Raw genomic sequence first — 15,757 nt, 5'->3', positions numbered from 1 at the left:
ATCAGGCACTCAAACTATAAGTATATTTTCAAGTCCAAGTGTAGATGAAGATAAAACACCTGAAGAATATACAAGGACGCTATCGGTTTCTCCCCTTCAATCAAGTACAATGGCAAATAGTTTACCTACAGTTTCGAGTGCAGAAGATCAAACAATTCAAAAGGAAACAACGGAATTTTTAACATCTTTACCTCAATCCACGACGGAAGAAAGCAGTTCAAGTCAAGAATCCAGTGCAGAAGAAAATCAAATGACAGAAGTGCCATGGACACTATCAACAAAGCTTCCTCAATCAGGCACTCAAACTAAAAGTATATTTTCAAGTCAAAGTGTAGATGAAAATAAAACATCTGAAGAATATACAAGGACGCTATCGATTTCTCCCCTTCAAACAAATACAATGGCAAATAGTTTACCTACAGTTTCGAGTGCAGAAGATCAAACAATTCAAAAAGAAACAACGGAATTTTTAACATCTTTACCTCAATCCACAACAGAAGAAAGCAGTTCAAGTCAAGAATCCAGTGCAGAAGAAAATCAAATGACAGAAGTGCCATGGACACTATCAACAAAGCTTCCTCAATCAGGCACTCAAACTATAAGTATATTTTCAAGTCAAAGTGTAGATGAAGATAAAACATCTGAAGAATATACAAGGACGCTATCGATTTCTCCCCTTCAATCAAGTACAATGGCAAATAGTTTACCTACAGTTTCGAGTGCAGAAGATCAAACAATTCAAAAGGAAACAACGGAATTTTTAACATCTTTACCTCAATCCACGACGGAAGAAAGCAGTTCAAGTCAAGAATCCAGTGCAGAAAAAAATCAAATGACAGAAGTGCCATGGACACTATCAGCAAAGCTTCCTCAATTAAGCACTCAAACTATTAGTATATTTTCAAGTCAAAGTGTAGAAGAAGATAAAACATCTGAAGAATATACAAGGACGCTATCGATTTCTCCCCTTCAATCAAGTACAATGGCAAATAGTTTACCTACAGTTTCGAGTGCAGAAGATGAAACAATTCAAAAGGAAACGACGGAATTTTTAACATCTTTACCTCAATCCACAACAGAAGAAAGCAGTTCAAGTCAAGAATCCAGTGCAGAAGAAAATCAAATGACAGAAGTGCCATGGACACTATCAACAGAGCTTCCTCAATCAGGCACTCAAACTAAAAGTATATTTTCAAGTCAAAGTGTAGAAGAAGATAAAACATCTGAAGAATATACAAGGACGCTATCGATTTCTCCCCTTCAAACAAATACAATGGCAAATAGTTTACCTACAGTTTCGAGTGCAGAAGATCAAACAATTCAAAAAGAAACAACGGAATTTTTAACATCTTTACCTCAATCCACAACAGAAGAAAGCAGTTCAAGTCCAGAATCCAGTGCAGAAGAAAATCAAATGACAGAAGTGCCATGGACACTATCAACAAAGCTTCCTCAATCAGGCACTCAAACTATAAGTATATTTTCAAGTCAAAGTGTAGATGAAGACAAAACATCTGAAGAATATACAAGGACGCTATCGATTTCTCCCCTTCAATCAAGTACAATGGCAAATAGTTTACCTACAGTTTCGAGTGCAGAAGATCAAACAATTCAAAAGGAAACAACGGAATTTTTAACATCTTTACCTCAATCGACAACAGAAGAAAGCAGTTCAAGTCAAGAATCCAGTGCAGAAGAAAATCAAATGACAGAAGTGCCATGGACACTATCAACAAAGCTTCCTCAACCAGGCACTCAAACTATTAGTATATTTTCAAGTCAAAGTGTAGATGAAGATAAAACATCTGAAGAATATACAAGGACGCTATCGATTTCTCCCCTTCAATCAAGTACAATGGCAAATAGTTTACCTACAGTTTCGAGTGCAGAAGATCAAACAATTCAAAAGGAAACAACGGAATTTTTAACATCTTTACTTCAATCCACAACAGAAGAAAGCAGTTCAAGTCAAGAATCCAGTGCAGAAGAAAATCAAATGACCGAAGTGCCATGGACACTATCAACAAAGCTTCCTCAATCAGGCACTCAAACTATAAGTATATTTTCAAGTCAAAGTGTAGATGAAGATAAAACATCTGAAGAATATACAAGGACGCTATCGATTTCTCCCCTTCAGACAAGTACAATGGCAAATAGTTTACCTACAGTTTCGAGTGCAGAAGATCAAACAATTCAAAAGGAAACAACGGAATTTTTAACATCTTTACCTCAATCCACAACAGAAGAAAGCAGTTCAAGTCAAGAATCCAGTGCAGAAGAAAATCAAATGACAGAAGTGCCATGGACACTATCAACAAAGCTTCCTCAATCAGGCACTCAAACTATAAGTATATTTTCAAGTCAAAGTGTAGATGAAGATAAAACATCTGAAGAATATACAAGGACGCTATCGATTTCTCCCCTTCAAACAAGTACAATGGCAAATAGTTTACCTACAGTTTCGAGTGCAGAAGATCAAACAATTCAAAAGGAAACAACGGAATTTTTAACATCTTTACCTCAATCCACAACAGAAGAAAGCAGTTCAAGTCAAGAATCCAGTGCAGCAGAAAATCAAATGACAGAAGTGCCATGGACACTATCAACAAAGCTTCCTCAATCAGGCACTCAAACTATTAGTATATTTTCAAGTCAAAGTGTAGATGAAGATAAAACATCTGAAGAATATACAAGGACGCAATCGATTTCTCCCCTTCAAACAAGTACAATGGCAAATAGTTTACCTACAGTTTCGAGTGCAGAAGATCAAACAATTCAAGACGAAACAACGGATTTTTTAACTTCTTTACCTCAATCCACAACAGAAGAAAGCAGTTCAAGTCAAGAATCCAGTGCAGAAGAAAATCAAATGACAGAAGTGCCATGGACACTATCAACAAAGCTTCCTCAATCAGGCACTCAAACTATAAGTATATTTTCAAGTCAAAGTGTAGATGAAGACAAAACATCTGAAGAATATACAAGGACGCTATCGATTTCTCCCCTTCAATCAAGTACAATGGCAAATAGTTTACCTACAGTTTCGAGTGCAGAAGATCAAACAATTCAAAAGGAAACAACGGAATTTTTAACATCTTTACCTCAATCGACAACAGAAGAAAGCAGTTCAAGTCAAGAATCCAGTGCAGAAGAAAATCAAATGACAGAAGTGCCATGGACACTATCAACAAAGCTTCCTCAACCAGGCACTCAAACTATTAGTATATTTTCAAGTCAAAGTGTAGATGAAGATAAAACATCTGAAGAATATACAAGGACGCTATCGATTTCTCCCCTTCAATCAAGTACAATGGCAAATAGTTTACCTACAGTTTCGAGTGCAGAAGATCAAACAATTCAAAAGGAAACAACGGAATTTTTAACATCTTTACTTCAATCCACAACAGAAGAAAGCAGTTCAAGTCAAGAATCCAGTGCAGAAGAAAATCAAATGACCGAAGTGCCATGGACACTATCAACAAAGCTTCCTCAATCAGGCACTCAAACTATAAGTATATTTTCAAGTCAAAGTGTAGATGAAGATAAAACATCTGAAGAATATACAAGGACGCTATCGATTTCTCCCCTTCAGACAAGTACAATGGCAAATAGTTTACCTACAGTTTCGAGTGCAGAAGATCAAACAATTCAAAAGGAAACAACGGAATTTTTAACATCTTTACCTCAATCCACAACAGAAGAAAGCAGTTCAAGTCAAGAATCCAGTGCAGAAGAAAATCAAATGACAGAAGTGCCATGGACACTATCAACAAAGCTTCCTCAATCAGGCACTCAAACTATAAGTATATTTTCAAGTCAAAGTGTAGATGAAGATAAAACATCTGAAGAATATACAAGGACGCTATCGATTTCTCCCCTTCAAACAAGTACAATGGCAAATAGTTTACCTACAGTTTCGAGTGCAGAAGATCAAACAATTCAAAAGGAAACAACGGAATTTTTAACATCTTTACCTCAATCCACAACAGAAGAAAGCAGTTCAAGTCAAGAATCCAGTGCAGCAGAAAATCAAATGACAGAAGTGCCATGGACACTATCAACAAAGCTTCCTCAATCAGGCACTCAAACTATTAGTATATTTTCAAGTCAAAGTGTAGATGAAGATAAAACATCTGAAGAATATACAAGGACGCAATCGATTTCTCCCCTTCAAACAAGTACAATGGCAAATAGTTTACCTACAGTTTCGAGTGCAGAAGATCAAACAATTCAAGACGAAACAACGGATTTTTTAACTTCTTTACCTCAATCCACAACAGAAGAAAGCAGTTCAAGTCAAGAATCCAGTGCAGAAGAAAATCAAATGACAGAAGTGCCATGGACACTATCAACAAAGCTTCCTCAATCAGGCACTCAAACTATAAGTATATTTTCAAGTCAAAGTGTAGATGAAGACAAAACATCTGAAGAATATACAAGGACGCTATCGATTTCTCCCCTTCAATCAAGTACAATGGCAAATAGTTTACCTACAGTTTCGAGTGCAGAAGATCAAACAATTCAAGAGGAAACAGCGGAATTTTCAACATCTTTACCTCAATCCACAACAAAAGAAAGCAGTTCAAGTCAAGAATCCAGTGCAGAAGAAAATCAAATGACAGAAGTGCCATGGACACTATCAACAAAGCTTCCTCAATCAAGCACTCAAACTATAAGTATATTTTCAAGTCAAAGTGTAGATGAAGACAAAACATCTGAAGAATATACAAGGACGCTATCGATTTCTCCCCTTCAATCAAGTACAATGGCAAATAGTTTTCCTACAGTTTCGAGTGCAGAAGATCAAACAATTCAAGAGGAAACAACGGAATTTTCAACATCTTTACCTCAATCCACAACAGAAGAAAGCAGTTCAAGTCAAGAATCCAGTGCAGAAGAAAATCAAATGACAGAAGTGCCATGGACACTATCAACAAAGCTTCCTCAATCAAGCACTCAAACTATAAGTATATTTTTAAGTCAAAGTGTAGATGAAGACAAAACATCTGAAGAATATACAAGGACGCTATCGAGTTCTCCCCTTCAATCAAGTACAATGGCAAATAGTTTACCTACAGTTTCGAGTGCAGAAGATCAAACAATTCAAGAGGAAACAACGGAATTTTTAACATCTTTACCTCAATCCACAACAGAAGAAAGCAGTTCAAGTCAAGAATCCAGTGCAGAAGAAAATCAAATGAGTACAGGACAATATCAAACATCCCAAAATGAAATGGGAAGTCAATCGCAATCTGTTTCTCCATTAAGTACAGTATTTAGTGATCTAATCGAAATTTCAAACACAGACAAAGATCATCCAACGCAAGACGACTTAGAAAAGGTATCAAAATCCCTACTTCAATTGAGTACAACATTTCGTAGTCTACCAGGAATACCAAACACAGGAATAAGCCCCCTAACGCTAGAGGAAAAGGAACAACAGTCAAAGTCTTTACCTTCCTTAGGTACAATATCAAACTTTCAATTTGAACAATCAAGTTCTCTTGGCTGTGATTGTACTTGCCAATTGGAAATAGGAAAAGACTCGTGTATCTGCGAATGCAACCTTAAAGGAAGTACTTCAGAAGTCTCGGAAAGTGTAACAGCAAGTGCAGCATCGATTTCTGTCTCTCAATCAAGTACAATAGCAAACACTTTACCTACATTTTCGAGTGCAGAAGATCAAACAATTCAAAAGGAAACAACGGAATTTTTAACATCTTTACCTCAATCGACAACAGAAGAAAGCAGTTCAAGTCAAGAATCCAGTGCAGAAGAAAACCAAATGACAGAAGTGCCATGGACACTATCAACAAAGCTTCCTCAATCAGGCACTCAAACTATAAGTATATTTTCAAGTCAAAGTGTAGATGAAGATAAAACATCTGAAGAATATACAAGGCTATCGATTTCTCCCCTTCAAACAAGTACAATGGCAAATAGTTTACCTAAAGTTTCGAGTGCAGAAGATCAAACAATTCAAAAGGAAACAACGGAATTTTTAACATCTTTACCTCAATCCACAACAGAAGTAAGCAGTTCAAGTCAAGAATCCAGTGCAGAAGAAAATCAAATGACAGAAGTGCCATGGACACTATCAACAAAGCTTCCTCAATCAGGCACTCAAACTATAAGTATATTTTCAAGTCAAAGTGTAGATGAAGATAAAACATCTGAAGAATATACAAGGACGCTATCGATTTTTCCCCTTCAAACAAGTACAATGGCAAATAGTTTACCTACAGTTTCGAGTGCAGAAGATCAAACAATTCAAGACGAAACAACGGAATTTTTAACTTCATTACCTCAATCCACAACAGAAGAAAGCAGCTCAAATCAAGAATCCAGTGCAGAAGAAAATCAAATGACAGAAGTGCCATGGACACTATCAACAAAGCTTCCTCAATCAAGCACTCAAACTATAAGTATATTTTCAAGTCAAAGTGTAGATGAAGACAAAACATCTGAAGAATATACAAGGACGCTATCGATTTCTCCCCTTCAATCAAGTACAATGGCAAATAGTTTACCTACAGTTTCGAGTGCAGAAGATCAAACAATTCAAGAGGAAACAACGGAATTTTCAACATCTTTACCTCAATCCACAACAAAAGAAAGCAGTTCAAGTCAAGAATCCAGTGCAGAAGAAAATCAAATGACAGAAGTGCCATGGACACTATCAACAAAGCTTCCTCAATCAAGCACTCAAACTATAAGTATATTTTCAAGTCAAAGTGTAGATGAAGACAAAACATCTGAAGAATATACAAGGACGCTATCGATTTCTCCCCTTCAATCAAGTACAATGGCAAATAGTTTACCTACAGTTTCGAGTGCAGAAGATCAAACAATTCAAGAGGAAACAACGGAATTTTCAACATCTTTACCTCAATCCACAACAGAAGAAAGCAGTTCAAGTCAAGAATCCAGTGCAGAAGAAAACCAAATGACAGAAGTGCCATGGACACTATCAACAAAGCTTCCTCAATCAGGCACTCAAACTATAAGTATATTTTCAAGTCAAAGTGTAGATGAAGATAAAACATCTGAAGAATATACAAGGCTATCGATTTCTCCCCTTCAAACAAGTACAATGGCAAATAGTTTACCTAAAGTTTCGAGTGCAGAAGATCAAACAATTCAAAAGGAAACAACGGAATTTTTAACATCTTTACCTCAATCCACAACAGAAGTAAGCAGTTCAAGTCAAGAATCCAGTGCAGAAGAAAATCAAATGACAGAAGTGCCATGGACACTATCAACAAAGCTTCCTCAATCAGGCACTCAAACTATAAGTATATTTTCAAGTCAAAGTGTAGATGAAGATAAAACATCTGAAGAATATACAAGGACGCTATCGATTTTTCCCCTTCAAACAAGTACAATGGCAAATAGTTTACCTACAGTTTCGAGTGCAGAAGATCAAACAATTCAAGACGAAACAACGGAATTTTTAACTTCATTACCTCAATCCACAACAGAAGAAAGCAGCTCAAATCAAGAATCCAGTGCAGAAGAAAATCAAATGACAGAAGTGCCATGGACACTATCAACAAAGCTTCCTCAATCAAGCACTCAAACTATAAGTATATTTTTAAGTCAAAGTGTAGATGAAGACAAAACATCTGAAGAATATACAAGGACGCTATCGATTTCTCCCCTTCAATCAAGTACAATGGCAAATAGTTTACCTACAGTTTCGAGTGCAGAAGATCAAACAATTCAAGAGGAAACAACGGAATTTTCAACATCTTTACCTCAATCCACAACAGAAGAAAGCAGTTCAAGTCAAGAATCCAGTGCAGAAGAAAACCAAATGACAGAAGTGCCATGGACACTATCAACAAAGCTTCCTCAATCAGGCACTCAAACTATAAGTATATTTTCAAGTCAAAGTGTAGATGAAGACAAAACATCTGAAGAATATACAAGGACGCTATCGATTTCTCCCCTTCAATCAAGTACAATGGCAAATAGTTTACCTACAGTTTCGAGTGCAGAAGATCAAACAATTCAAGAGGAAACAACGGAATTTTCAACATCTTTACCTCAATCCACAACAAAAGAAAGCAGTTCAAGTCAAGAATCCAGTGCAGAAGAAAATCAAATGACAGAAGTGCCATGGACACTATCAACAAAGCTTCCTCAATCAAGCACTCAAACTATAAGTATATTTTCAAGTCAAAGTGTAGATGAAGACAAAACATCTGAAGAATATACAAGGACGCTATCGATTTCTCCCCTTCAATCAAGTACAATGGCAAATAGTTTACCTACAGTTTCGAGTGCAGAAGATCAAACAATTCAAGAGGAAACAACGGAATTTTCAACATCTTTACCTCAATCCACAACAGAAGAAAGCAGTTCAAGTCAAGAATCCAGTGCAGAAGAAAATCAAATGACAGAAGTGCCATGGACACTATCAACAAAGCTTCCTCAATCAAGCACTCAAACTATAAGTATATTTTTAAGTCAAAGTGTAGATGAAGACAAAACATCTGAAGAATATACAAGGACGCTATCGAGTTCTCCCCTTCAATCAAGTACAATGGCAAATAGTTTACCTACAGTTTCGAGTGCAGAAGATCAAACAATTCAAGAGGAAACAACGGAATTTTTAACATCTTTACCTCAATCCACAACAGAAGAAAGCAGTTCAAGTCAAGAATCCAGTGCAGAAGAAACTCAAATGAGTACAGGACAATATCAAACATCCCAAAATGAAATGGGAAGTCAATCGCAATCTGTTTCTCCATTAAGTACAGTATTTAGTGATCTAATCGAAATTTCAAACACAGACAAAGATCATCCAACGCAAGACGACTTAGAAAAGGTATCAAAATCCCTACTTCAATTGAGTACAACATTTCGTAGTCTACCAGGAATACCAAACACAGGAATAAGCCCCCTAACGCTAGAGGAAAAGGAACAACAGTCAAAGTCTTTACCTTCCTTAGGTACAATATCAAACTTTCAATTTGAACAATCAAGTTCTCTTGGCTGTGATTGTACTTGCCAATTGGAAATAGGAAAAGACTCGTGTATCTGCGAATGCAACCTTAAAGGAAGTACTTCAGAAGTCTCGGAAAGTGTAACAGCAAGTGCAGCATCGATTTCTGTCTCTCAATCAAGTACAATAGAAAACACTTTACCTACATTTTCGAGTGCAGAAGATCAAACAATTCAAAAGGAAACAACGGAATTTTTAACATCTTCACCTCAATCGACAACAGAAGAAAGCAGTTCAAGTCAAGAATCCAGTGCAGAAGAAAATCAAATGACAGAAGTGCCATGGACACTATCAACAAAGCTTCCTCAATCAGGCACTCAAACTATAAGTATATTTTCAAGTCAAAGTGCAGATGAAGATAAAACATCTGAAGAATATACAAGGACGCTATCGATTTCTCCCCTTCAAACAAGTACAATGGCAAATAGTTTACCTACAGTTACGAGTGCAGAAGATCAAACAATTCAAGACGAAACAACGGAATTTTTAACTTCTTTACCTCAATCCACAACAGAAGAAAGCAGCTCAAATCAAGAATCCAGTGCAGAAGAAAATCAAATGACAGAAGTGCCATGGACACTATCAACAAAGCTTCCTCAATCAAGCACTCAAACTATAAGTATATTTTCAAGTCAAAGTGTAGATGAAGACAAAACATCTGAAGAATATACAAGGACGCTATCGATTTCTCCCCTTCAATCAAGTACAATGGCAAATAGTTTACCTACAGTTTCGAGTGCAGAAGATCAAACAATTCAAGAGGAAACAACGGAATTTTCAACATCTTTACCTCAATCCACAACAGAAGAAAGCAGTTCAAGTCAAGAATCCAGTGCAGAAGAAAATCAAATGACAGAAGTGCCATGGACACTATCAACAAAGCTTCCTCAATCAGGCACTCAAACTATAAGTATATTTTCAAGTCAAAGTGCAGATGAAGATAAAACATCTGAAGAATATACAAGGACGCTATCGATTTCTCCCCTTCAAACAAGTACAATGGCAAATAGTTTACCTACAGTTTCGAGTGCAGAAGATCAAACAATTCAAGACGAAACAACGGAATTTTTAACTTCTTTACCTCAATCCACAACAGAAGAAAGCAGCTCAAATCAAGAATCCAGTGCAGAAGAAAATCAAATGACAGAAGTGCCATGGACACTATCAACAAAGCTTCCTCAATCAAGCACTCAAACTATAAGTATATTTTCAAGTCAAAGTGTAGATGAAGATAAAACATCTGAAGAATATACAAGGACGCTATCGATTTCTCCCCTTCAATCAAGTACAATGGCAAATAGTTTACCTACAGTTTCGAGTGCAGAAGATCAAACAATTCAAGAGGAAACAACGGAATTTTTAACATCTTTACCTCAATCCACAACAGAAGAAAGCAGTTCAAGTCAAGAATCCAGTGCAGAAGAAAATCAAATGACAGAAGTGCCATGGACACTATCAACAAAGCTTCCTCAATCAGGCACTCAAACTAAAAGTATATTTTCAAGTCAAAGTGTAGAAGAAGATAAAACATCTGAAGAATATACAAGGACGCTATCGATTTCTCCCCTTCAAACAAGTACAATGGCAAATAGTTTACCTACAGTTTCGAGTGCAGAAGATCAAACAATTCAAAAGGAAACAACGGAATTTTTAACATCTTTACCTCAATCCACAACAGAAGAAAGCAGTTCAAGTCAAGAATCCAGTGCAGAAGAAAATCAAATGACAGAAGTGCCATGGACACTATCAACAAAGCTTCCTCAATCAGGCACTCAAACTATAAGTATATTTTCAAGTCAAAGTGTAGATGAAGATAAAACATCTGAAGAATATACAAGGACGCTATCGGTTTCTCCCCTTCAATCAAGTACAATGGCAAATAGTTTACCTACAGTTTCGAGTGCAGAAGATCAAACAATTCAAAAGGAAACAACGGAATTTTTAACATCTTTACCTCAATCGACAACAGAAGAAAGCAGTTCAAGTCAAGAATCCAGTGCAGAAGAAAATCAAATGACAGAAGTGCCATGGACACTATCAACAAAGCTTCCTCAATCAGGCACTCAAACTATAAGTATATTTTCAAGTCACAGTGCAGATGAAGATAAAACATCTGAAGAATATACAAGGACGCTATCGATTTCTCCCCTTCAAACAAGTACAATGGCAAATAGTTTACCTACAGTTTCGAGTGCAGAAGATCAAACAATTCAAGACGAAACAACGGAATTTTTAACTTCTTTACCTCAATCCACAACAGAAGAAAGCAGCTCAAATCAAGAATCCAGTGCAGAAGAAAATCAAATGACAGAAGTGCCATGGACACTATCAACAAAGCTTCCTCCATCAAGCACTGCAACTATAAGTATATTTTCAAGTCAAAGTGTAGATGAAGATAAAACATCTGAAGAATATACAAGGACGCTATCGATTTCTCCCCTTCAATCAAGTACAATGGCAAATAGTTTACCTACAGTTTCCAGGGCAGAAGATCAAACAATTCAAGAGGAAACAACGGAATTTTTAACATCTTTACCTCAATCCACAACAGAAAAAAGCAGTTCAAGTCAAGAATCCAGTGCAGAAGAAAATCAAATGAGTACAGGACAATATCAAACATCCCAAAATGAAATGGGAAGTCAATCGCAATCTGTTTCTCCATTAAGTACAGTATTTAGTGATCTAATCGAAATTTCAAACACAGACAAAGATCATCCAACGCAAGACGACTTAGAAAAGGTATCAAAATCCCTACTTCAATTGAGTACAACATTTCGTAGTCTACCAGGAATACCAAACACAGGAATAAGCCCCCTAACGCTAGAGGAAAAGGAACAACAGTCAAAGTCTTTACCTTCCTTAGGTACAATATCAAACTTTCAATTTGAACAATCAAGTTCTCTTGGCTGTGATTGTACTTGCCAATTGGAAATAGGAAAAGACTCGTGTATCTGCGAATGCAACCTTAAAGGAAGTACTTCAGAAGTCTCGGAAAGTGTAACAGCAAGTGCAGCATCGATTTCTGTCTCTCAATCAAGTACAATGGCAAATAGTTTACCTACAGTTTCGAGTGCAGAAGATCAAACAATTCAAGAGGAAACAACGGAATTTTCAACATCTTTACCTCAATCCACAACAGAAGAAAGCAGTTCAAGTCAAGAATCCAGTGCAGAAGAAAATCAAATGACAGAAGTGCCATGGACACTATCAACAAAGATTCCTCAATCAAGCACTCAAACTATAAGTATATTTTCAAGTCAAAGTGTAGATGAAGATAAAACATATGAAGAATATAAAAGGACGCTATCGAGTTCTCCCCTTCAATCAAGTACAATGGCAAATAGTTTACCTACAGTTTCGAGTGCAGAAGATCAAACAATTCAAGAGGAAACAACGGAATTTTTAACATCTTTACCTCAATCGACAACAGAAGAAAGCAGTTCAAGTCAAGAATCCAGTGCAGAAGAAAATCAAATGACAGAAGTGCCATGGACACTATCAACAAAGCTTCCTCAATCAGGCACTCAAACTATAAGTATATTTTCAAGTCAAAGTGTAGATGAAGATAAAACATCTGAAGAATATACAAGGACGCTATCGATTTCTCCCCTTCAAACAAGTACAATGGCAAATAGTTTACCTACAGTTTCGAGTGCAGAAGATCAAACAATTCAAAAGGAAACAACGGAATTTTTAACATCTTTACCTCAATCGACAACAGAAGAAAGCAGTTCAAGTCAAGAATCCAGTGCAGAAGAAAATCAAATGACAGAAGTGCCATGGACACTATCAACAAAGCTTCCTCAATCAGGCACTCAAACTATAAGTATATTTTCAAGTCAAAGTGCAGATGAAGATAAAACATCTGAAGAATATACAAGGACGCTATCGATTTCTCCCCTTCAAACAAGTACAATGGCAAATAGTTTACCTACAGTTTCGAGTGCAGAAGATCAAACCATTCAAGACAATAAAACATCTGAAGAATATAAAAGGACGCTATCCAGTTCTCCCCTTCAATCAAGTACAATGGCAAATAGTTTACCTACAGTTTCGAGTGCAGAAGATCAAACAATTCAAGAGGAAACAACGGAATTTTTAACATCTTTACCTCAATCGACAACAGAAGAAAGCAGTTCAAGTCAAGAATCCAGTGCAGAAGAAAACCAAATGACAGAAGTGCCATGGACACTATCAACAAAGCTTCCTCAATCAGGCACTCAAACTATAAGTATATTTTCAAGTCAAAGTGTAGATGAAGATAAAACATCTGAAGAATATACAAGGACGCTATCGATTTCTCCCCTTCAAACAAGTACAATGGCAAATAGTTTACCTACAGTTTCGAGTGCAGAAGATCAAACCATTCAAGACAATAAAACATCTGAAGAATATAAAAGGACGCTATCCAGTTCTCCCCTTCAATCAAGTACAATGGCAAATAGTTTACCTACAGTTTCGAGTGCAGAAGATCAAACAATTCAAGAGGAAACAACGGAATTTTTAACATCTTTACCTCAATCGACAACAGAAGAAAGCAGTTCAAGTCAAGAATCCAGTGCAGAAGAAAACCAAATGACAGAAGTGCCATGGACACTATCAACAAAGCTTCCTCAATCAGGCACTCAAACTATAAGTATATTTTCAAGTCAAAGTGTAGATGAAGATAAAACATCTGAAGAATATACAAGGACGCTATCGATTTCTCCCCTTCAAACAAGTACAATGGCAAATAGTTTACCTACAGTTTCGAGTGCAGAAGATCAAACAATTCAAAAGGAAACAACGGAATTTTTAACATCTTTACCTCAATCGACAACAGAAAAAAGCAGTTCAAGTCAAGAATCCAGTGCAGAAGAAAATCAAATGACAGAAGTGCCATGGACACTATCAACAAAGCTTCCTCAATCAGGCACTCAAACTATAAGTATATTTTCAAGTCAAAGTGAAGATGAAGATAAAACATCTGAAGAATATACAAGGACGCTATCGATTTCTCCCCTTCAAACAAGTACAATGGCAAATAGTTTACCTACAGTTTCGAGTGCAGAAGATCAAACAATTCAAGACGAAACAACGGAATTTTTAACTTCTTTACCTCAATCCACAACAGAAGAAAGCAGCTCAATTCAAGAATCGAGTGCAGAAAAAAATCAAATGACAGAAGTGCCATGGACACTATCAACAAAGCTTCCTCAATCAAGCACTCAAACTATAAGTATATTTTCAAGTCAAAGTGTAGATGAAGATAAAACATCTGAAGAATATACAAGGACGCTATCGATTTTTCCCCTACAATCAAGTACAATGGCAAATAGTTTACCTACAGTTTCGAGTGCAGAAGATCAAACAATTCAAAAGGAAACAACGGAATTTTTAACATCTTTACATCAATCGGCAACAGAAGAAAGCAGTTTAAGTCCAGAATCCAGTGCAGAAGAAAATCAAATGACAGAAGTTCCATTTACGCTATCAACAAAGCTTCCTCAATCAAGCACTCAAACTATAAGTATATTTTCAAGTCAAAGTGCAGATGAAGATAAAACATCTGAAGAATATACAAGGACGCTATCGATTTCTCCCCTTCAAACAAGTACAATGGCAAATAGTTTACCTACAATTTCGAGTGCAGAAGATCAAACAATTCAAGACGAAACAACGGAATTTTTAACTTCTTTACCTCAATCCACAACAGAAGAAAGCAGCTCAATTCAAGAATCGAGTGCAGAAAAAAATCAAATGACAGAAGTGCCATGGACACTATCAACAAAGCTTCCTCAATCAGGCACTCAAACTATAAGTATATTTTCAAGTCAAAGTGCAGATGAAGATAAAACATCTGAAGAATATACAAGGACGCTATCGGTTTCTCCCCTTCAATCAAGTACAATGGCAAATAGTTTTCCTACAGTTTCGAGTGCAGTCGATCAAACATTTCAAGAGGAAACAACGGAATTTTTAACATCTTCACCTCAATCCACAACAGAAGAAAGCAGTTCAAATCAAGAATCCAGTGCAGAAGAAAACCAAATGACAGAAGTTCCATTTACGCTATCAACAAAGCTTCCTCAATCAAGCACTCAAACTATAGGTATATTTTCAAGTCAAAGTGCAGATGAAGATAAAACATCTGAAGAATATACAAGGACGCTATCGATTTCTCCCCTTCAAACAAGTACAATGGCAAATAGTTTACCTACAGTTTCGAGTGCAGAAGATCAAACAATTCAAGACGAAACAACGGAATTTGTAACTTCTTTACCTCAATCCACAACAGAAGAAAGCAGCTCAAATCAAGAATCCAGTGCAGAAGAAAATCAAATGACAGAAGTGCCATGGACACTATCAACAAAGCTTCCTCAATCAAGCACTCAAACTATAAGTATATTTTCAAGTCAAAGTGTAGATGAAGATAAAACATCTGAAGAATATAAAAGGACGCTATCGAGTTCTCCCCTTCAATCAAGTACAATGGCAAATAGTTTACCTACAGTTTCGAGTGCAGAAGATCAAACAATTCAAGAGGAAACAACGGAATTTTTAACATCTTTACCTCAATCCACAACAGAAGAAAGCAGCTCAATTCAAGAATACAGTGCAGAAAAAAATCAAATGACAGAAGTGCCATGGACACTATCAACAAAGCTTCCTCAATCAAGCACTCAAACTATAAGTATTTTTTCAAGTCAAAGTGTAGATGAAGATAAAACATCTGAAGAATATACAAGGACGCTATCGATTTTTCCC

The 15,757-nt window shown here is 36.5% G+C and overlaps 1 protein-coding gene across 1 annotated transcript in view; it reads left to right on the top strand.

Moving 5' to 3' along the window:
* The window catches only part of LOC122624184, a 42,483-nt gene that overhangs the window by 18,339 nt on the left and 8,387 nt on the right, over positions 1–15,757 (top strand). The window contains 1 exon segment of the mRNA XM_043803643.1: positions 22–15,751. Within this exon segment, the coding sequence (XP_043659578.1) occupies positions 22–15,751 (15,730 nt within the window).

This window comes from Drosophila teissieri, chromosome X (genome assembly GCF_016746235.2).
Source record: "Drosophila teissieri strain GT53w chromosome X, Prin_Dtei_1.1, whole genome shotgun sequence".
Lineage (NCBI taxonomy): Eukaryota > Metazoa > Arthropoda > Insecta > Diptera > Drosophilidae > Drosophila > Drosophila teissieri.
The sequence above is the reverse complement of the archived record's forward strand: the minus strand, read 5'-3'. Positions and strand labels throughout refer to the sequence as shown.